The sequence below is a fragment of the Adiantum capillus-veneris genome, chromosome 21, assembly GCF_014529385.1.
Source record: "Adiantum capillus-veneris isolate H3 chromosome 21, ASM1452938v2, whole genome shotgun sequence".
Lineage (NCBI taxonomy): Eukaryota > Viridiplantae > Streptophyta > Polypodiopsida > Polypodiales > Pteridaceae > Adiantum > Adiantum capillus-veneris.
In genome coordinates, this window is record NC_140951.1 from 3,343,994 (window position 1) to 3,367,899 (window position 23,906).

At 45.2% G+C, this 23,906-nt stretch overlaps 1 protein-coding gene across 1 annotated transcript in view; it reads right to left on the bottom strand.

The window, feature by feature from the left end:
* The window catches only part of LOC147430469 (insulin-degrading enzyme-like 1, peroxisomal), a 211,002-nt gene that overhangs the window by 42,061 nt on the left and 145,035 nt on the right, over window positions 1-23,906 (bottom strand). Inside the window, exons 15-18 of the mRNA XM_086493095.1 lie at window positions 13,994-14,096; window positions 13,816-13,911; window positions 13,487-13,676; window positions 13,345-13,406 (exon numbers count right to left, since the gene is read on the bottom strand). Coding sequence (XP_086349221.1) covers window positions 13,345-13,406; window positions 13,487-13,676; window positions 13,816-13,911; window positions 13,994-14,096 — 451 coding nt within the window. The remainder of the gene's footprint in view (window positions 1-13,344; window positions 13,407-13,486; window positions 13,677-13,815; window positions 13,912-13,993; window positions 14,097-23,906) is intronic.

Consider the following 23,906-nt stretch of genomic DNA (forward strand, 5'->3'; position numbering starts at 1 on the left):
TTCACAGTCAGTATTCCCACGCATTGACTGACTTTCCCGACGCATACGGGCACTTTGCAAAACCTGGCGAGAATCTGCAGCACGCTGAATTCTCTGTTTTCAGCCCTGAAAATGCGCCAGATCACCTGTACAGCGGTCCCCTTGCATCCCCGAACCTCCTGGGGGTATTAGGGTCCGTTTAGGGCCAAAACCCTAAACCTGCAAAAATACACAGCAGGCTGTAATTTACTGTTTCGGGCTCCGTTTCGCGTGTCGGTCGCATCCGTAGCAAGTCCTCGAGCTCCCGCACCTGTAGGGCTACTTGCCCTTTGAATCGGACGAGATTTTTGGCGTGAAACCTCTCCGAATTCACCTGTACCTGCGGGGGATTAGCCGCTAGCTAATCCAGTACCTGTGCAAGAGGCTCTTGCCTCGGCAATCGCGCATGAACCCACACAACTGTACATTGGTCAAATGAAGAGCCCACTAGAGGGGCATAACATACTGCCAAAGGGGAGAGAGAGGGCAGTGCGTAGCGTGCAGGGCATCACTCCTAGCACCACACTGTGCATAAGAGGGAAAGCAAGCACTCCATAGCTCTTAACCTGTGACAAATCTGAAAATGAGGCTCTCCCCCTCCTAAATTCAGCGCCACTTCTTGTTGCATGAGGCAAGTGCACCAGAATGTGCCACTTGGCACATTTACAAGTATTTTCCCGTTTCGGGGTTGCCGCCTAAAAATCTCCCAACCGGTTGCCCAGTTGACTTCACGGCAGAGTAAGAAAATGTTCCCCTTGTCATTCCGGAGGTAATGACGTCAACACATTTTCAGGTCCCAAAATAGCAGTTCCCTAAATTTTAGGAGATGCTGCCATTGTATCTTTCTAGGTCATCCGACCCTCTTTGTACACTGCGGCCACATCCAGAACTGAAATGTAGCCTCTGTAGCAAAGGATTCCACTTTGGCTAGTCAATGACCCCACTTTGGCTAACCATAGTCTTTGTCCAACCTTAGTGCTCTCTTGCTCTCAAGCCTGGAGTCCCTCTGGACAGTTCCACACTAGCTATGCAATGCAGGGCAGTTAGATTTCCCGAGGGGTGTTTCCAAAACGTGAAAGTAAATAGATAATAAGAAAGAAATCAACAAAAAGGATAGATAGTAGTCACACGCTGGTGACATACCCCCCTCTTGAAATCTCAAACGTCCTCGTTTGCATCTATGTCGTACATGCTCCTAGTCAACACTGATGTATTCAACACCTGTCGACACATATACGACACATACATGCTCATTGTCAGCCCTGGTGTATTCAACACCTCGTCGACTCATGTATTGCCTGCGTGTGAACCCTGTCCCAATGACATAGTGGTAGCTGCGCACTCTGCCATTGCTTTGAATCACTAACTTTCCAATGACAAAATGGTAGCTGCACATTTTGCCACTGTCTTATAGTACACGTTGGATCCCGTAACAATTTCGAGCATACCCAAACCGACAGTTTAAGAATGCAGTTACACATGTACTCTTGAATAGAAGCAATCACTGTATCCTTGACAAACTGACAAGAAATACTCACTTCTATAGCACTAACCAAACTTTTGGACATTCCATAAGAGCAATTGCCAAACTGACAATCTGTAGAGCTCTAACATCATGTAACAGGTATTTCATTTGAGCTCACTTTAAATACCATGTACATCATTTGTTTCAGAAGCCATTGTCACACTGACAATCCATGTAGCTTTGAAACTCAAGGGGTCAAGGTAGGTTGCAAATCGAAGGCTTCCAGGTAAAGTGATAACACAGTTGGTGACTCTGCAAGTTCACCTTCTTCCATCCACTTAGCATCCATTGGTGGATAGTTTCTGAACTTTACCAAGTAACGCCTAGCAACCTTGCCTTTCACTTTCCTTTCTTTGTGTGCCAAAATCTGTTTTTCCTCGACTTCCGGCTGATCTTCACCTGGCATATCTTCTGGCACATCACCCACATAGGGTCTGAGAAGACTCACATGAAACGCATTGTGAATCTTCCAACTGTCAGGCAATTTCAGCCTTTATGCAACCTCACTGATTATGTTGCACACTTGAAAAGGCCCATAGTAACGCATGTTGAGCTTTGGAAACAGTCTTTCCTTGCCCTTCATCTTCTTTAACCTTGCCTTTTCAAAGCGTAAAAGCACCCAATCACCAAGTGAATATACCACTTCACGACGGTGACGATCAGCTGCTTTCTTTTGCTTTGCCTGAGTCCTTTCTAAGGCCACTTTGACCTTCTTGTACATTTCATCCATGTCCTGAACATACTTATCTGCTTCAAATATCTTGTCCTTTGTATGCAGTATGGGAGGAACTTTCTTACCACCTTCAACTATCTCAAAAGGTGCCTTGCCAGTTGATGAATGCACTGTATTATTGTATGCATACTCCACCAATGGCAAATACTGCTCCCACTTTCCTTTATGCTCTGACACATAGCACTTCAGCAGATCTAGGACAGTAGAATTTGCCTCTTCTGACTGCCCATCTGTTTGAGGATGAAATGACGAAGAGAATTTGAGCGTGGTGCCCATATTCTCAAACAAGCCTCTCCAGAACAAACTTGTCATGCGTGGATCACGGTCGCTAACAATCGACTGTGGCATGCCATGATACTTGAAAATATTGCTCGTAAACAAGCGTACCATCTGATCTGGCTTTATCTTCTTCTTGACAGGAATAAAATGAGCCTGTTTGCTGAATTTGCAAATAATGGTCCAAATACCATCGTTTCCTGTCTGCGTTCTCGGAAGATCAAAGATAAAATCCATAGCAATACTTTCCCATGGTGTATCTGGAATAGGTAGTGGTTGCAATAACCCTGGTGCCTTTTGCCTGTCAAACTTGACCTTTTGGCATATTAGGCATTCTCGCACAAAGGCATCCACATCCCTTCTCAATGTAGGCCAATAGAAGAATGTCTCAACCGCTTTAACAGTAGCATCGATACCACGATGCCCTGCATACGGTGGGACATGACTCTCTTCCATAACTTTGCGTCGCAATGGCTTTGTGACACACAATCTGCCATGCATCATCATGAACCCGTCTTTAAGAAGATAGTGTTCATGACGTTGTCCATCCATTAGTTGCTCGAAGACCCTTGCAAAATCTTCATCATTTGCATACTGTTCTCTCATATCATCAAGTTCATGATGATAAGGAATTGACACAGCTGAAATTTGTGGCTTCCTAGACAAGGCATCAGCCACAACGTTCTTCTTGCCTTCCACATGCACAATCTGAAAATGGAACATGGACAAGATATTTGCCCATCGCATATGCTTCTCAGATAACTTTGTTTGTGTCAAGAAGTATTGCAAGGTCTGATGGTCCGTTTGGACAACGAAATCTGCACCTAGCAGGTAGTGTTTCCAACTTAAGAGCGCATGAATCAAAGCCAGTAACTCTTTCTCATAGACCTGCATGGTCATCTCTGGCCCTTGCAAAATTCTGCTCTCATAGGCTACTACCCTGCCATCTAGCATTAGCACTGCACCAATGCTACTACCGCAGGCATCACACTGGACCACAAATGACTTCCTAAGATCTGGCAACACAATGACTGGTTCTGAAGTCATCTTTTCCTTTAAGAGATTAAAAGCTGAAATCTCTTTCTGTGTCCATCTAAAGGTGACTGCCTTCTTTTGAAGAGTATGTAAAGGTGAAGCAATCTCAACGAAATTTCGGATAAACCGTCTGTAATAGGAGCATAGTCCCAAAAAGCTTCGGACATCATGCACCGTCTTCAAATTTGGCCATGACTTGATCGCTTCAACTTTTGCAGGATCCATTCTGACACCATCCTTTGAGACAATGTGTCCCAGAAAGTGAATCTCTTCCAGAAAAAACTCACTTTTCTTTGCATTGATGAGCAACCTATGACTGCGTAGCTCTTTGAACACAATGGCCAAGTGATGCCTATGCTCCTCTTCATTCTTTGAGTAGACTATCATGTCATCAAAGAATGTACCAACAAACTGCTGGTGTGGACGGAAAATTCTGTCCATCATCCTATTGAACATAGCAGGAGCATTTGTGAGACCAAAGGGCATCACTAAAAATTCGTAAAGGCCAAACGTTGTTCTAAAAGCAGTCTTGTGCACATCCTCTGATCTAATGCGGATCTGATGGTACACACTCTTTAGATCTATCCAGCTAAACATAGCTGCTCCTTCTAATTTGTCCATAATATCATCAATTCTAGGTATAGGGAACCTATTCTTGATGGTATTCTTGTTCAGCGCACGGTAGTCGATGCACATACGCCATGAGCCATCCTTTTTCTGCACCAACAACACTGGAGAACAGAATGGAGATGAACTGGGCTAAATCAACCCCTTTTCTAACAACTCCTGTACTTGGCCCATTATCTCTTTCTGCTGAGCCGCACTAACCCTGTACGGAGGCTTATTTGGTGGGCTACTGCCTGGCACCAAATCTATCGCATGGTCCTCGGTCTCTCTGGCGGTAATTGAGACGGTAATGAATCGGAAAAACAGTCACTATACTGTCGTAAAAACATTGACCTTTCTTTATCTAGCACAGATAAATTTGATTCATCACAATCTGACACTTCACGTGCAAAAACCAAGTACGCAGAAAGATGCTTTTTCATTACAGAAGTAATAGCAGAAGCTGATACAGTAGGAATAGACTCTCCTTTAAGCTTTACATCCAGAATGTGAGTCTTTCCCCTGCTCTGTACAGTGATCTTTTTGTTGTAGGCATCCATGATTCCCTGTACACGAAACAACCAAGGAATACCTAGCAACACATCACATCCGTCCAGTGGCATGATGTAAAATTCTTCAGCATCTACATAGGACTGGATATGTAGACGCAACTTTCCAATGATGGGTGTCACAGCCTCTGTATGGCCAGGACATGCCAAACCTGCCTCTGCTGTATACCCCATCTCTTCAGGTCTGATTCCCAACTTTGAAGCCAATTCTGGGGAAATGAAGTTGGCTTTGGCACCTGGATCAAAGAAGATAAGCACTGTTTGATCCCTGACCTTTCCCCATGCTCTGCAAAGCTCACTTGCATCTGAATTTGGCTTATCGCCCACCATATCTGGCACTAGACCAGCCATGGGCTTCTTTCCTTTCTTGTCTTCCTTGTCATCAGAATCAGCTGGCCTTTTCTTTGTAGGACAATTGTAAGCAATGTGGCCAGGCTGCTCACATATAAAGCATTTGTTCTCTATCCTCAGGACCTTCTTTTGCTCTTCTGACTTGAGAGGAAAACGTCTTTTCCATTTCTTTGCTGGTCCTTTTTCTGATTCAACCGTAGCTTTGTCTTTCCCTGCGTTGGCTGACTCCTGAGTCCCTTTAGGAGCCTCATTGGGAACGTGCTTCTTGGCTGAATTTTTCTTGCCTGATCCTGCCTTGACGCCAGTGTTAAATTCACAATCTTCTCCCTTGAGCAAACCATTCCCAGTGTTTGCTACCTCGATGAGCTGCGTCAAAGTAGTGACTTTTGTCTTCGTGCAGTATTTTCTCAATCCTTTGGGTAGGCCACAACAGTATTTTTCAATCTGTTCTGTCAATGGCACAAACCTATAGGAAGTTACTGGAAGTAGAGCTTTCCAAAACTTCCGATTGTAATCATCCAGATTTTTGCAAGTGGCAGCATTTAGCTGGTGCCATTCTGTCATGACATCTGCTTCAAAGTCATCAGATAACCATGCTGCTGCAAAAATCTGCTTGAAGTAAATCCATGTGGACGGAGCTTGCCCTTGAAGCAATAAAGTTGTCCACCATTGTCCCGCATTCCCTGTCAAGAAAGTGGCTGCCTTGCGGACCTTTGAAGCCTCTGTAAAGTTCCCCCCTGCATAGGCCTTGTCAAACTGCTGCAGGAATGAAAGAGCCTTCTTCCTGTCATCAAACCCTGTAAAGGTCGTGAATGACACCTTTGCCACCTTCTTTGTACGGAGTTGGCCTCTCCAGCGGCGTTAAATTGTCATATGGAAGTGACTGAAACATGGGAACACTATTAGGGTTCATCTGTGTTCCTTGGCCGCTATTAACTTGACCTGGAAACGCCATATTTGGCTGCTGATTTGTAATTCCAGCCATACCAAAATTTGCTTGTGGCATCCCAAATTGGCCCTGAGTGCTCTGAAACCCTGGTTGCATACCCATGACACTGTACATGGGGTTAGGCATCATCGTTTGAGCACCCCCAAACACTGTTCCTGGCGTGTAAAACTGATTTCCAGGTGCATGACCAGCCATGCTCTGGAATACGGATCCACCTCCAAAATAGCCAGGGTGTACTGAAGGTGGTGGGAAGACCTGTTGCATAGCCTGTAGGTTGCTTCCCTGCCCATTAGAACCAGCTATAGGCTGCTGAAAGGTGGCGGGCTGAACTAGTATAGCTTGAAAGACTGGCATCTCAGCCACCTGTTCTTGCACCTTAGGCAAAGGTTGTGGAGACTGCATGTTTTCCGTTAAGTGTACAGGTGTTTCCATTGACTGTGCAGTATGAATCACCTGTGCTTGAGCCTTAACAGGCTTTTGAATATGATCCAGTGACCCAACTTGCTGAGACGGAACAAGAGGTTGCAGAAAGGCTAAAAACCTCGGGTTCTGCATTACTTGTGTGAACATAGCCACAACAGTAGCCAGCTAGGTCCTGAATATATCGTCATCTGTCTCTGGTGGTCTTGAGAACTCACCCACTTCATGTGTTTGTTGACCCTGTGAAGAGGAAACCTCTTCAGTCACATCATCTGGTCTGTCAGCCATAATTGCAATTCCCTGTGTCTGGTCTATGATCCCCTGTGTCTTCAAGCCCAAAACTGACCAAGGCTCACTTCTATGGGAAAAAGTCATTTAATCCCGTCGATGGAACCACGTAACCGGCCTGTTCAATCCAAAAAGGGCGGTAGACTTTACTTCAAACCTTGATTTAGCTTTCACCCATTATTAGTCGTCTATTTTACCTGCGCTATAGTGACACAAGAGAGGGAAATGGGATACAGATGCTAGAATGCACCTGTATGAGAAGACCGACACCAAATTGGCCCCTAACTTAGGCGCCCTTTTCGGTATTTCTTTATTCTTTAAAAGAGGGAATAAATGCTGTGGATCCCTACAAGCTGCCCCGCACAAACTTGGTTGAATTTCAATTGTTCCGGCCTGATTTCAGCAGCATAACTGTACTAGGACCCTTCACAGTCAGTATTCCCATGCATTGACTGACTTTCCCGACGCATACGGGCACTTTGCAAAACCTGGCGAGAATCTGCAGCACGCTGAATTCTCTGTTTTCAGCCCTGAAAATGCGCCAGATCACCTGTACAGCGGTGCCCTTGCGTCCCCGAACCTCCTGGGGGTATTAGGGTCCGTTTAGGGCCAAAACCCTAAACCTGCAAAAATACACAGCAGGCTGTAATTTACTGATTCGGGCTCTGTTTCGCGTGCCGGTCGCATCCGTAGCAAGTCCTCCAGCTCCCGCACCTGTAGGGCTACTTGCCCTTTGAATCGGACGAGATTTCTGGCGTGAAACCTCTCCGAATTCACCTGTACCTGCGGGGGATTAGCCGCTAGCTAATCCAGTACCTGTGCAAGAGGCTCTTGCCTCGGCAATCGCGCATGAACCCACACAACTGTACATTGGTCAAATGAAGAGCCCACTAGAGGGGCATAACATACTGCCAAAGGGGAGAGAGAGGGCAGTGCGTAGCGTGCAGGGCATCACTCCTGGCACCGCACTGTGCATAAGAGGGAAAGCAAGCACTCCATAGCTCTTAACCTGTGACAAATCTGAAAATGAGGCTCTCCCCCTCCTAAATTCAGCGCCACTTCTTGTTGCATGAGGCAAGTGCACCAGAATGTGCCACTTGGCACATTTACAAGCATTTTCCCGTTTCGGGGTTGCCGCCTAAAAATCTCCCAACCGGTTGCCCAGTTGACTTCACGGCAGAGTAAGAAAATGTTCCCCTTGTCATTCCGGAGGTAATGACGTCAACACATTTTCAGGTCCCAAAATAGCAGTTCCCTAAATTTTAGGAGATGCTGCCATTGTATCTTTCTAGGTCATCCGACCCTCTTTGTACACTGCGGCCACATCCAGAACTGAAATGTAACCTCTGTAGCAAAGGATTCCACTTTGGCTAGTCAATGACCCCACTTTGGCTAACCATAGTCTTTGTCCAACCTTAGTGCTCTCTTGCCCTCAGGCCTGGACTCCCTCTGGACAGTTCCACACTAGCTATGCAATGAAGGGCAGTTAGATTTCCCGAGGGGTGTTTCCAAAAAGTGAAAGTAAATAGATAATAAGAAAGAAATCAACAAAAAGGATAGATAGTAGTCACACGCTGGTGACAAAATTCTATCCATCATACTGTTGAATCTCGCTGGAGCATTCACAAGGCCAAATGGCATCACCAAATATTCGTACATACCGAAAGTCATCCTTAAAGCTGTCTTGCAGACGTCTCCAGGAGCAATTCAGATTTGATGATATCCACTCTTTGAATCAATTCTGCTGAAACAAGAGGACCCCTGAAGTCTGTCGAGAATATCATCGATCCTTGGAATAGGGAATTTGTTCTTGGTGGTGATTTTATTGAGAGCTGTATGGTCAATGCACATTCTCCAAGATCCATCTTTCTTTAGTACCAACAACACCGGCAAACAAAATGGTGAAGTACCAGGTTGGATGAGACCTTTTTCAAGAAGTTCTTTTACCTAATTCATTATTTCTTCATTTTGGGCTCGGTAAACTCGGTAAGGTGGCCGATTCGGTGGTTGACTATCAGGAATCAAATCAATCGTATGATCTTCAGGACGTGAAGGAGATCATTCGCCTAGTACACCTTCAGAGAAACAATCATCCTGTGCATGTGGAAATTCTTGTCGTTCCTTTTCTAGATTAGAAATATTTGACCTTTGTTCATCAATCAGTTCTTTCAAGAAGATGGAGTAAACAAAAAGACTGGATTTCATTCATTTGGAAACGGCCAAACCCGATACAAGTGGGATAGACTCGCCCTTCAATTTTACATCTCTCGGCCCGTCATATTCTTCAAAATGGCTTTCCTTGCCCTATAATCGACCACGGCGCTGTTCTTGTGGAACCAAGGGATCCCGAGGAGGACATCACACCCTTCCAAAGGCATAATGTAAAAGTCCTCGAGCCCTAAATACCCCTGACAATGCAAACGAAGTAATAACAAGTGTAATGGCAACATCCCGTCCGGGAGCCACTTGAACAGCCTCGGTTTGTGGCCCCATTTCCTCGGGCGTAATTCCAGGTCGAGCCGCCAATTCTATGAAATAAAGTTGGCCTTGGCTCCTCCAACAAAGAAGATTAGGGCTTCTTGGTCTCGCACTTTACCCCATGCTCTGCAAAGTTCAGTTCTTTTGTCGATTTGATCTGAGTCAGTCCCCACACAGTCTGGTGGCAGTCCTACTTTCGTCTTTCCTTTTCTTCCACTCTCTTCGACTGCTCTTGAACTCTCTGGCTTGTCTTCTGGTTGTCCTCTGGGTGCCTTGTGCCGGCACCGTGCTGAGACACGTCCATGTTCTCCACATCCAAAACACTTCCCCGTTTTTAGATATTCAAATCGCTATGCATTTGTCACTCGGGGACGTGTCTTTTTTTTATGAAACCTTCCTCGTCTTCTGTTACCGTTATTGGAATTTTGTCTGGTCCTTGTTGTCAGGAGTTGATCAATTGGATACGTAAGAGTATCCACGTGCATTGCAAATTTTTGCTTCGCATGTCCCATCAGTTGTTGAATTGACCCATACTTTTGCAATATACAGTAATCTCGTATCTCTTTAGGTAGACCACGCTCGATTTGTTCCTTAAAGGTGATCCCAAAAATCTTTGGCAATGAGTATCCAAAGTATCCCAAAATCTTTGGCAGTGGGTATCCAAAGTATCTTCCAAGATGATTCCAAGCAATAACCACATCATGTTTGTACTCTTGAGTGAGCCAAGAGGAAGTGGAAAGCCGCTTGAACTGTAGCCACTTCACCAGTGCTTCCTTGCGTAACAAAAGAGTGGACCACCAAGTTTGTGCATTTCTCTTCAGATAGGAAGCTGCCCTCCAAACCTTGGAATGCCCTGAATAGCGCTCTCTTGAATAAGCTATGTCGAACTACTACATAAAAGCGAGGGCCTTGTGGGTATCTCGAAAGCCTGAAAAAGTATCAAACATTAATGCTTTTCCACTCTCCTTGAAATCTTTGGATTTTTTTCTCTTGTCCTCGAGAAAGTCATGTTGATTGGCTCTATAAAAGTGCTTCCTCTTAGAGTAAAACATATGCTCATCGCAGTCCAAACTCTTAGAGGAGAAAGAGTCCCCCTCAGAATTATCTGAAGATTTCTGAGATCTTTGATGGGATCTGCTCTTCTTAGCCTTCTTGTTGTTCTTTCTGTGTCTTTGGGTCTTTCTTCGTTTCTTGCCCTTTTTGTCCTCATCACTGGAATCAGAGAAAAAAGACATGTCCGAACTATCAGAAGAGGATGAGGACCAACAGGACAACGTACGCGCTTCTTTTGTCTTTCGTACATTTGCAAAAGTAGACTTGTGACACAAGTAGCCAGGGTAGTCTGCTACTCGACTGTGTCTCTTTGAATGCTTCTTGGTCTTCAAGAGTCGGTTGACTCGTCTTTTGACTGCATCATCAAGTTCATCTTCAGTGTACACCCGAGGAGCAGTTGTTTTCTTGAGAGCGGGCTTCAAAGGTGAGTCATCATTGTACGCCACCGAGAATGCACTTCATCAATCGGGTGCTTGGTCAACAATTTCGCATATTGGAGATCTTTGGAATACTGGAGCATCTGCCGAGCACAAGCATCAACCTGCTGTTGACGTTGCATCTCCATCGTTCACACTCCATAAGTCGAGGTGGCCCGGTGGTCGTCGTCCATTTGAATCTTCTGTGTTGTCTCTTGAACCTGATCGGTAAAGTGTAACAGTTTGCTCCTTGCGGGATTTGTTGATTGAATCCATGTAAAGCTTCAGTCCTAAAAGCATCCAGGCCCAAAAGCTAGAGCTCCCAGCAGCCAGCGCAAATCCGTACGCTGCGACATAAGCTGTCAGCGCGAATTACGAGCCGTCCGTATAGCCTGCCATGTTAGCGGAATTTACGGGAATTCTGCCACGTCAGCAGCTGCACGCTAATTCTTTTTAATTTCTTTGTGTCCACATGGGCCCCATCGGACAGAACTCCCATAAGTTGGGACAACTTATAAAAAGTCATTTTATCCATCATATCCATTAGTTGGACATGCCACGTCATCATTTTGTGACACCATGTTTCAGTGGCTAGTTGCACATCGAGCTACTGCGGATGGGAGTTGGTTGGTACACAACAGCTTCTTGACAGCTTGCACACACTTGAGACTCAGCGTCACTGCCTATGGGACTGCCCGATAGTACGACAGATTTGGCAATGGATCCTTCCGCCGATGCCTGCGTTGTCTACAGCCAGTCACTACACCTCGGGGGCTGCAATGTGGTCCACACTCACAGGCCTTGGACTCAGTTTTGAGACGGCTTCAGTCAACAGGATGATAGTGATCCAGGAGGGGCATCCCACAATCCAGCCTGCTACAGAGCTTACCCCTCAGGAGTGGAGCCGTGAGAGAGTGGTGTTGGGAGCTCAATCGCGGCCTGACACTGGTTCACGTACACTTGCTAGAGACACAGCACCATTGCCTATGGGATTGTGCTATGGCACGACAGATTCGCTGCAAGTTCTACGTCTTCTGCCAACACTCTCTACAGCTCAGTTCTTCACTTGGGGAGCAGCAGCCTGGTCCACCTTATCAGGCCCGACACTACACTATGAGCTGGAGCCCACCAGCATGATGATTGAGATTCATGAGGGGAGACCACAGCTCCTCCCAGCAGACACACTCCCCCCTCACCACGACTTTCAGGAACGAGATGGTATTTGGGAACTCATCATCAGCTTGACTCTACGATTTGTATGGCGGGCCCGATGCTTTCACATCTTCGATGCTCATTCAGTACTGGCTGCAGAGACAGTGCATGACATTTGCTTGAGCTGATCCACACATTGAGGGGTCAGTTTGAGCAGCTCAGGTAGCATGTGCCAATGGTGACCCGTTTGTCTATGGTTGTGGCGTCTAAGACCCTTCTTCACCCTAGATGGGGGGCTCCTCGCTGGCATTACAGGCCACCTGTCTGGTTCTTCCCTCCTCCCATTTCCTGATTTAGCTCTTATTGTATATAGCTTTCTTTCTCTGGGAGAGTCTTCTCCCATGTGGTATCTACCCTCTAGCAGGTGTATTGTAGCCACTTGGATGAAATTTAAAGGATCTCTTTTCACGAAAAAAAAAAAATCTGATGCCTAGAAACTGGTCCAATAAAACAAAGAGCCTGCTGGTCATGCGTAATCAGCATAAAAAAAGAGAGACCATAAAAGAAAATTAACACCATGCTCATGGGTTAATGTATACTGCATTGACTGCAACCCCAGCAGACACTATTTATTCTTGCAAATATACACAGTTTACGATAAGAAAAGCTGTGGGTCCTCGCAGGATGTTAATTAATATACTACACATACTGAGGTCTCCTAGACATGGTAACAAACTCCACAGTACTCAGGAACACCTCTCGGTGTAGCATGAACAGCCGATTCCTGCTCCTGTACCGGAAAATTTGGGTATGGGGTATGTTTCAGATCTAACTCAGAGTAGTGAGAAGACCAATGCTCTAAGTAACGGAAGATTCTATTCAGAAATCAAGTCAAGGAGAGTGCAGAAATCTAACAGGCATAACTATGGCACAAGAGGGACACTTAAGGAGTCTTGACTATCACAAATGCCTGAAATAAAGCCTGAAAACCCTCTATGAGTCCAAGCACAAAACCTAACGCAGAAACTACCAGATTACATAAACAAGCATACTCAAGATGACACTTCTCCTTAGCCCTAAGCGGCATTAGAATCCTGTTCCTCTAGTGGTAGTCACTGCGTTAGCAAACTTGAGCCAAGATGCAATAATCCCTTAAGCAAAAGCATTTTTCCAGCAGAAGCAGATGGAAGAGATGAAATATCCTTCAAATGGTAGGAGACACAATATACCGATCAAAGCTCCTATCCTCTTTGGCCTACTGCCATTTTTCAAATCAATAGCGAATCAAGTGTCCCTCCTAACCCAGTCAAACTTTGCCAGAGACTGCAGGTCTGAAGTTTAACTGTTAAAATGCAAAGCACTACTGCATCTTACTAATTCTCTGAGAAATTCGGTCCAAAAATAAGCACAACACTTTGGATAGATAGACAGGGGCTCAAAAGATCCGTTTCTCACTGTCAACATTGAGAAATTACCTGAAAACCTTGTATTGTACGAAATACACGGTAAGACAGGCCAGCAACTTCTGCATAGTATGCTGTAAAGAACCGTTATGCGTTAGGATAATGCAACAGAAAGATAAATGCCATCTCATGGTTTAAAACTTTTTAAACCTACCCTGTTCATTTAAATAATCTAGCAGTAGGTTGACAAAGAGTGTTGACAGAACCGAAGCTTCCGGACTGTTGTTGGACTCTGGGGATTCAAAGTGAATTTCAATGTACGCCTTTGGAGTTTTGAAAGTGACGTCTGGCTTAAACCACAGCCTCGACCTGCTGGTCTTTCGTAAAAGACTTGGGTACTCCATCTATGACAACAGTTTAAACAAACCAGCCTCTCATGTATCATACCTATCATTAGGCATTAATAAATTTGCTACCTTACCAAAACCTAGACATTCAAACTTCAATCTAGAGGAAAGCAAGGAATAAGGATTCAGGGAATACCATGGCACTGTTAGGTTTTAACGAAAAGTTAGTCGGTATAAAAGGATTTGGGGTTGGTAAGTATAGCCTAGCATCTATTGAAGAGTTTCTCCATTCCTGCACCATCAGTATCAAAAGTTTGTCTACCCATGAAACGACAATCAATGAGCAGTTGAGAGAAAAAAGGACCAAATTGTACCTTTGCAACAATGTCTGAAACTCTTTCGACAGAAAATAAAGTTTTGTACCAAGGTTCTACATCTGTAGTTTTTCCTTCATAGCTTTTTGAAGTTGAAAGAATCCTGCACCTCACAACAAAATGTGAGACAAAAAATCCATACTCTACTGGAATTGCTGCGGACACCAATGTATAGACGATAAGAAGCATAGGTCCATTAGATTTATAGCTCCATCCCCTCATTCCTCATACATATGTGTACACACACCCACATCAGTCTATTTTATTTTGTAGCATTTTATTTTCAAGAGTTTTGTCCATTTATCTAGAAACCTAGACATGTAAATCCATTGGTTCCACTCCACAAAGATACACCGTTGGCAATGAGCATACCCGTGCTATTACACATGTGTAAAAGTAACTTTCCATAGTGATCCGGCTCATTCTCAGCCATTGAAGTATGATCATACAAGTGAACTTCCTCCAACTCCCTTGAAATGTATGGCATATCAAATTGTTGAGTATCATGTTGCAATGTTTTTGTGTGAGCATTCATATCCCCAAATACAATAACATCACCTTCGTCTTTAAAATAAGCAATGTCCTCCTCTAAATAAAGAAATGGCTCATCTCTATCCATGCAAGCATAAGAGGGGAATCATGATGAGGAATGTAGCAACTGGCTACAAAAATGATGCTCTTTTTGGTGTCATAATTTTCAGCCATACATAACATTTGTGCTTGTCATCTTTCACAATTGATACAAAATCTTCCAATCCTTTCTTAACCATACGTGCTACCTCTCCTTACCCTCTTTGTTGCTTGAGATTCTTTGATCACATCTATAAATGTACATTGTAATCCTCCACCGTTAATCCTTTGTGTATCATGCTCCCGAGTTTCAACAAGAAGTACAACATCGGCTTTGCTTGTTAATTCATCAATGCCAACCCCCGCAGTCGATGGGTATCCATTGAAATTCCAAAAGCATGCTTTCAATTGTAACTCGGTCTCATAGGTCGCGCAATCCTATTTGCTGGAGGGACTTGCCTCCTCCTTGGGCACATTTTCTTCATGAGAGATCTCCTTGTTTTTCTTATTCCTCTCCTCATATGCCTTGCAACGCATTTCTTGTTGCTTAATAGTGCGATCTTCACATACAAAACATTTTGTATCCCAAACCCTTGGTTTGTGATGGGATCTATAGGGGGGGAATGGAGCTGTATTTCTAGGGATACGTGCATATCTATATGCTCAGAGTAGTACACCCATGCAGATGCATTAAGCTAGCTAGCTCAATCTTGTGCTATTAGGGGGATGTAAGATGTGGTACATGGGAGAATCAGGAGCTAGAGCTGCTCGGATGAACGCAGCTGGGTGAGCTATCATCTGGGCTTGTCTCTCCTCAGTAGCTTCACATGCTCGGGTTAAGATCTCCTGAGATTGTCTCCACTAGAGTCGTGGGGCCCGGTGTCCGGTAACATGCGAGCGTCGTTTGGCTCGGCTTATCTCACCTTGCTGGAGAGTAACTTCCCACGGTGGATAAAAAATCTGTAAGCTGTAACTGTCTCTCTCTCTCCCCCCCCCCCCCTCCCCCCCCTTCTTCCCCCCCCCTGCCCGTCTGTGTCTCTGTAGGTGGCTATAGAAGTGTATCTTATAGGTAACTCCAAAGAGATAGATAGATTAAATTATCCTTCGCAGAGGTCAAATATGAATCATGGGATTATTACAAAACATTACAACATTTCCTTCTAAGTGAGCCGTTAGATACATATCAGTTAAAGATTGAGAATCCATCAAAAGGGTAAAAAAAAAGGGGACAACATTAACGGAAACTGCTAACCTTAGTTGTTGGTTTCTTTCCAATGATTTTTATTTGATTTTTGAAACCCTCTTTTTGAACTTGCAAATGGCCGAACATTGTATAGCCAGTGTGAAACAATAGCTTCACTTGCAGACGGGAAGTTGGTTAGCACTGGAATTCGAGTAGTAAAAGGGTGTCTATGCTCAGTTCAAAGTCATTTAGGTCCCCTCGCCGCACTTAATATAAGTTGGTGAATACTAGAAAACTAACTTAATGGAGACACTGTGCCAAGGTGAGATCACCCAAAGAAAATCACTCGAGAACTGGGCTACATTGCATTTTTAGATGTGGTCCAACTGGTGAAAGATGGTCAAATGACCAGTGAGAGTACAATGGAAAAATTTAGGAAACTGCTATTTTGTGCCATGAGATCTGTTTGCGTCATTAGCTCCAGAATGACAAGGGGAACATTTTATTGCTTTGCCGCTAAGTCAATTGAGCAACCGATTGAGATATTTTTAGACCAGAAGGTCCAAAGCGGGAAATTAATGTATGAGTACCACTTGGCACATTTTTGGGCATTTTCCAACTTAAGAGAGAGAGAGAAAGAAGCGTTAAAATAAAACCTAGGCTACATTTTTCAGCCGTATGGTCGATTGTTGCAGGTACCAAAGCTACTGTGTGCTTGCCTACCCTCTATGTACAGTGAAGTGCAAGAACTGAAGCTTTGCACAACATTCATTGCTCTCTCTCTCCCCTCCGGTGCAGTTATGTGATTCCCCACAAGAGGGCTTTTCATTTGACCTATGTACAGTTGTGTGGTTTTATGCTTCTGTGCCGAGGCAAGAGCCTCTTTGAGTAGGAACAAGAGTAGCAATTAGCTACTCCAAAAGCAGGCACCGGTGAGGGTGATAACCTCACGTTACAAGTGCATTTTCAGCGCTGGTTATGTGCTGTTTTTGGACTGTTTTGCAACCGTATGGATACCAGAAGCATTGGAAACAACGCCCCACTGTTCGAGGACAGTTCCGGGACTGTTTATGACTGAAAACAGGGTAAAAATCCGTAAATACAGCGAGCTGTAATTACTGTTTTTGGGTTGAAATAGAGGGTTTATGTCTTTAGAAGCGAGCTCTCGTAGGGGGATTTGTTCAGGGCGAGTTTTGGGGCCGTTATGTTGCCGAATTTTTTCTTGAACAAGTGTGATCTAGTTGGATACAAGTGAAGATCCCCAGGGCTCTAGTTTTGTAACTTGACACTCTAAAGGAATAAAGAAATACCGAAAGGGGCGCCAGTTTTTGGGACCTAGAGGTTGTCGACGTCTGCTCGGGGCATTCTAGCTTCCGAGCCACGTGCGCTTTGAAGTGTTAATTCCTGTTACCGGTTTCTATTTGCAAAGTTTCTCTATGTATTCGAGTAAAGTAAAGTTTCCGGTGAAGGCCAAAGTCTACCGCCCTACGGGCTGTTTTCAAGGTTCCGTCGCCGGGACAAAATCACTTTTTCCTCAAGAAGTGAGCCTCGATTGGTTTAGTGAAGATAGAGTACAGGAACGCGGGATTATACTATGGCCAACAAAGGGAAGGGCATTATGGAAGAGGGTTCTTCTTTGAAGGACAAACAAGAAATTCGTACAGTGTTTGAGGTTGACGAGAGTTCATGGCCATGTCTATCTGTACCTCCTGCCGATGTGAATGCTTCTCCAGTGAAGGACTTTATGAGTGGGCAACTTAAAGATGATGCGTTCAGGACTCAGTTAGTTGCCGCTATGAACGTGTTTTCCTGACTGGCGCAGAACCCAAGGTTTATGGAGATTTTGCAAGCGCCACCAGTGCCACAGCAATCAAGGCAACTCACATAGCCCTTGGAGCTTGTTGAGGCTCAAGCCTAGGTACTTCATGCGTCCTAGCAAGATAGGCAGCGCTCGCATGTTGCGGAGTCACGGGCTCAAAAACAGGTTCCTTCCGTCCATGAACAGGTGGTTAGGACGCCTATTCTACAAGCTTTGCCAATTCAGCCCGCATGTTGCATTACAGGAACAAGAAACAAGTTTCCAGGCAATGCATCAAGTTTTTCCACCACCCACGGTACATCCTAGGTGATTTGGGGGTGGATCTGTGTTCCAAAGAATAGCTGGTTATGCGCATGGAAACCAGCAATATATACCAGGAACAGTGTTTGGGGGTATGCAAGGCATGATGCCAAACCCCATGTATGGTAGCATTGGCATGCAGCAAGGCTTTCAAAGCAACTAGGGCCAGTTTGGGGTGCCACAGGGTAATTTTAGCAGGCTGGTTTTTCTGGACAGCAGCCAGATATGGCACCTATGACACAAAATGTCAATGACAAGGACGCGCCGATGATCCCTATTACAGTGCCCATGTTGCAGACAATTTTTTATGACAATTTCAAGTACACAGAGTAGACAGAGCAAATAAGAGATGTGTATTGATGTAAATTCACGGGTGCAAGAAGAGTGTAGTTCGTGTCAAACCTTCCGACCACCCCCGAGCTATCTCACTCTCAATCTTGTGCACAGTTCTCAATCTCGATCGCACTCTCACTCTCACTCTCATTCGCAATCACAATCTCAAGGCGCCATCACAGTCGAATAGCCTCCTTCTGAGCATGGGGGCTTTCTTCACGAAAAGTGGCTATTTTCGCACTCAGCTCCAGTCTTTACCAGAGGCCCAAAATAGGCTCCAAAAGAGGTGTCCTGCACACAAATGCATAAGAACCGCTAAAACACATGCCACACACGCGAGTCAGCCAATTTAGAAACTTTTCACAATTCTTGACCATTTTCAACGAGCCGTAGCTCCCAAACGGTTCAGAATTTGCTTGGGGCCGTTTGATATGAATTCGTTCGTCTCGTCGCGCTTTTTACTAGTCGTATGATGTAGAAAATCCATATCTTGCTCAGTTTCGCCGAGAATTTCCCTATAAGTTGACAATTTCTACAAAAACAGCGTAAAACAACATTCTCTCACTTTTTTCTTAATTTATGGGCTGAAACGCACATAAAAATAAAGAAATCTGAAAAAACTCGAAGAAGCAATATTTTTCCTCGTATTGAGGACTACAATTCCTACATACAACTTTTCCAAATTTTGACCTTAGCACCCTCAAAACTGGCTCTCAAGAGGTGTCTCGGGTCAAAATTTGAAACTTCACGAAAACGATTAGAATAAAATTCTAAACTATGGAAAAACGCTGAAATGAGCAAACTTTTCTCCAAATAAAATATATACCAAAAACTTTGCAAAATAAGTCCTATTACACATTTGCCCTACCTACTTTCAATAAATGTCATGTCAAAGTCGCTTATTAATAAATGACTTAAGTGATTGTTCATTTGCTTATATGCTTAGGTGACTCAACTGTGCAAGTGAGGGTATGCAACTATGACCGGCCTCGAGATGCAGGTCTTGCTAGAGGCTCACAAGGGTGCCACACTAGGTCCTAAGCTAAGACTAACGCTAGACTATAACAGAAGCTTGTGCACGTAGTGCAAGTGAAGTACGCGCGTGACATTAACAAACTTGTCAGTATCATACGCAAATGTGTGTAAAGCATCAAGATGGTGTTAACATCCCCTCGTGTGAATCTGAAATAAGCACAACATTATCTGCATACAATATCCGTGTCCTACAAACTGTGCACCTTTGTCACCCTGCCTCTCTATGTAGTTTGAAGCCTCATCCACATACATGCCAAAAGGACAGGGGGATAGTGGGCAACCTTGTTTCACCCAGATGGTGGAGTGAATTATCTCTGCCATCCCCTAGGGGCGTACGCAATCATCCTGTAATCGTCATGTACAAGGTCATGATCTCCAATATGAGATCTACCGACACTCCTAGCTCCTACAATCTACGCATCAATCAGCCCCTCAGAACAAGCTTTGCAAAAATCCACAAAGCTACAATAAATCCACATTATCATGGTCTTTATTACCAGATATGCTTACATGCATGGATCATATCCTCCTCCTTTGTTCTACTTCCAATGTCATGTTAATGATAGTTGAGATGCGCGTATAATTGGGGTGCCCGTATGCTCCTTGGTCTTCTCTTTCTTGGCCACTTCAATCCACTTCTCAACCTCCTCTCTTGCCTCTTGCTTGAGGTTCTTCTTAAAAGCTTCCACCCATCCGTTCTTTTGCGCATCGAGATTCTTCTTAATGCTTCCTGCAATCTACTTGGTAATCTCTTCTTTAATGGCTTCCTTGTCGGTAAGTATCTCCCTCTCTTCTTTTGTCACAAGGGTAGGAATAGTGCCTCCCGGAAGAGAGATTCTCTCTTCGAGACTTTCTTTCTCCTCTTTCCATCTTCTCTCCCTCTCCTCATGTTCGAGGAGAAAAATTATTTCCGCTTCTCTCCATTCGTCTTCCATCTCCTTCCTCCATACTTCCATCTTGTGGGTGTGCATGTGGAAGATCTCCCATATGAGCTCTACTGACACTCCTAGCTCCTGTAGTCTACGCGTCAATCTGCCCCTCAAAACAATATCAAAAGCTTTACAAAATCCACATTATCATGGTGTTTATTACCAGATATGCTTACATGCATGGACCATATCCTCCTCCTTTGTTCTACTTCCAATGTCATGTTACTGATAGTTGAGTTGCACATATAGTTGGGGTGCCTGTATGCTCCTTCGTCTTCTCTTTCTTGGCCACTTCAATCCACTTCTCAGCCTCCTCTCTTGCCTCTTGCTTGAGGTTCTTCGTAAAAGCTTCCACCCATCCGTTCTTCTGCGCATCGAGCTTCTTCTCAATGCTTCTTGCAATCTACTTGGTAATCTCTTCTTCAATGGCTTCCTTGTCGGTAAGTATCTCCCTCTCTTCTTTTGTCACAAGGGTAGCAATAGTGCCTTCCAAAAGAGAGATTCTCTCTTCGAGACTTTCTTTCTCCTCTTTCCATCTTCTCTCCCTCTCCTCATGTTCGAGGAGAAAAATTATTTCCGCTTCTCTCCATTGTTCTTCCATCTCCTTCCTCCATACTTTCATCTTTGTGGGTGTGGGTGTGGAAAATGGGTAAAAGCTGATACAGAGGCTGAAACAAAATAAGTAGGATGTACAATCCTCAAAAGAGCTAGATCATAGGAGATCCATCATCGGTCGCTGGCGGATCTCATCAGTTTCTTCAATGGTCTATAGTCTAACCGGGCGTCGTGCAGGTCGGGCCAAAGTGATCCGAATCCTCTGATGCAGCCTCTGTCAATGCTGTATAGTCCTCCGTAGTCGTGGGCGTCTAAATCTTCCTAGCTCCGTCACTCAATCGATTAACGTGCCTCTGGTGTGAGGAGAATGTGAGCTCTGCTGTGGTAGCTGCACCTCTCGCTGCCCAATGTCCACTCTAAAGAAGTCTATGATCCGTCTCTGAGACTGGCTAGCCTCTCCTCTCATCAGGCTCTCTCTGTGTTTGCGCAGCTCGAGCAAAAACACACCCAGACATCTCTGATCCTCATATCCGATGACTCTAGAGAGTGTCCAAAGCCCTCTGTGAACAAGCAATGAAAGCAGCCTCGTATCTTATAGTAAACTGGGCAGTGGCATGTGTAGTACAACTCTGTCCCAGGCTCCATGTGACATAGGGGACATGTCCCGGCCTCTATTGGTACTCCGCTGTATCTACCAGTCTCGATCCGAAGCTCATGTGAAGATGTGCGTATCTGGCCAATAGCACATCGTATCCCATGAGATAAGTGGGTGTCTATGTGTCTGGGCCTCGTCACAAAACCATCCCTAGTATGCTGGAGAAGATGCTCTCTATAGAAATCCATCTTTGTGCCCAACTCCTGAGCCGGCTTATTCCAAGTCCTCCAAGTATCTAGCTGAATCATGTCTCGGCGGATGACCTTGGTGATCTCGGACTGCGTAAGAGTCAAAGAGGGTGCATCCAATGACTACTCGAAGGGGGCAATCTGCCCATGCTGAACCCATGTACCTGAAACCATGATGTCCCCTCCCTATACCAACATGATGTGTCTCCCTGCAAAGCTAACTATTGAGAGGACTCAAGTGCTAGGCAAGCATATCTGTCTCTGGGGAGGTCCCACAACGGTGTAAAAAGGAGACTGATCTGGTAAGCGACTCAACCACTAGTAGGGGGGCAGCTAGCTCTGCTTGAATAATGTCATGTGGTACTGAAGCCTTGGCTCTAATAAGCCGCGAGATCATAGAGACTAGAGGCTTCTCCATGTCTCCCATCCATCAATGCGACCCGACCTCCTGTGATGGTCCAATGAAGGCCCCCATATCTGAACTCCATAGAGCAATGTGGAAGCCACCATACTGTCAGAAAGCCAGAGCTTCGTCCCAAGCTCCTGAAACTCAACCTCTGAACACATCCTCTCCAATCCACCCAATGCTGCATGTGCTCTAGTTACTCTAGTGTCTGCTGCTCTCCTCAATGAAAATGCTGATCCACTAAAGACCCCAAGGTAGGTGTAAGTATTTGTATACTCCGTTGTTTCATGGCTGTATGTGAATGTGGGCGTTGATCTCTTGGTCCATTGTGGGGTGGTGTTATACACCATAACCTTGGTTTTACCAAGGTTGACAGACAGACCACTGTCGTGAGCAAACCTATGCAAAGCATCCAAGTGACGTTGCAACCCTCGAGAGAGTTGGAGAGAGAGAGAGAGAGAGAGAGAGAGAGAGAGAGAGAGAGAGAGAGAGAGAGAGAAATGAAATGTTATATTAACGTCTTCAAAAGGCCATAATGACCTATGAGACCCGAAAGTTACAAAGTGGTGGATCTGATACAAAGTCAGAGTAACAAAATAGCCTAATAACAGTACAAAACAAAGATATCTACTATGGGGGCCTAAGTTGGTCGATGTGAGCCAAGCATAAGACTAAGCAGGAAAATTTGGGTGGCTTGTTGGGATGGTTGAATCACAAGAGATCTAGCATCGGTCGTTGGCGAATCTCATCAATTTCCTCCATGGTTAGTAGTCTGACCGGGCGTCGTGCATGCCTGGCCAGCGTGCTCCGAATTTTCTGTCGTAGAACCCGTCGATGCTGTGTGGTTCTTCGCAATCGTGGGCGCCTGGATTTCCCTAGTTCAATCGCTCGGTCATTCAGTGTGCCTCTCGTGTGAGACGAGGGGGAGCTCTGTTGTGGGATTGGCTCTTGCGGCCGTCCCGTGCCTGCTTTGAAGAAGTCTGTGATTCGTCTTTGAGACTGGCTAGCCTCGCCATTCATCAGGCTATCTCTGTGTCTGCGCAGCTCGAGTAAGAACAAACCCAGACATCTCTGATCTTCGTATCCCATGACTCTTGAGAGTGGTCCAAAACCCTCTCTGAAGTTTGAACAGGCAGTGGAAGCGACCTCGTATCTCGTAGTAGACGGGGCAGCGGCATGTATAGTGTAGCTCTATCTCAGGTTCCGTGTTACACAAGGGGCATGTCCTGTCCTCTGCTAGTACTCCGCTGTACCTCCCAGTCTCAATCCGCAACTGGTGAGAAGATGTGCGTAACTGGCCAATAGCACATCGTATCCCATGAGACAAGTGGGTATCCATGTATCCGGGTCTCGCCACAAAACCATCTTCCGTAAGCTGGAGAAGGTGGTCTCTGTAGAAAGCCATCTTCGTGCCCAACTCCTGTGCTGGTTGTATCCATGTCCTCGTGGTGTCTAGCTGGGTTAGGTCTTGGCGGATGAGCTTGGTGATCTCTGACTGTGTAAGAGTGAGAGATGGTGCATCCGGTGAGTAACGAAATGGTGGCAGCCTGTCTATGCTAAACCCATGTGCCCGAAACCATGATGTCATCTCCCCATACCAGCATGTTGTATCTCCTTGTATGGCTAACTGTCGAGAGGATTCAAGTGCTATGCGAGCATATCTGTCTCTAGGAAGTTCCCATGTGCGGTTTATGAAGGAGACCGATCTGGTGAGCGCCTCCACCACAAGTGGGGGGGCCGCTAGCTCTGCTCGGATAATGGCACGTGGTACTGATGCCTTGGCTCTAATGAGCCGCGAGATCATAGAGACGAGAGGTTTCTCCATGTTCCCCCATCCGTCTGAGCGAACCGGCCTCCCGTGGTGATCCAGTGAACGTCCCCATATCTCTGTTCCATAGAGCAATGCTGAAGCCACCAAGGTGTCAAAGAGCCAGAGCTTC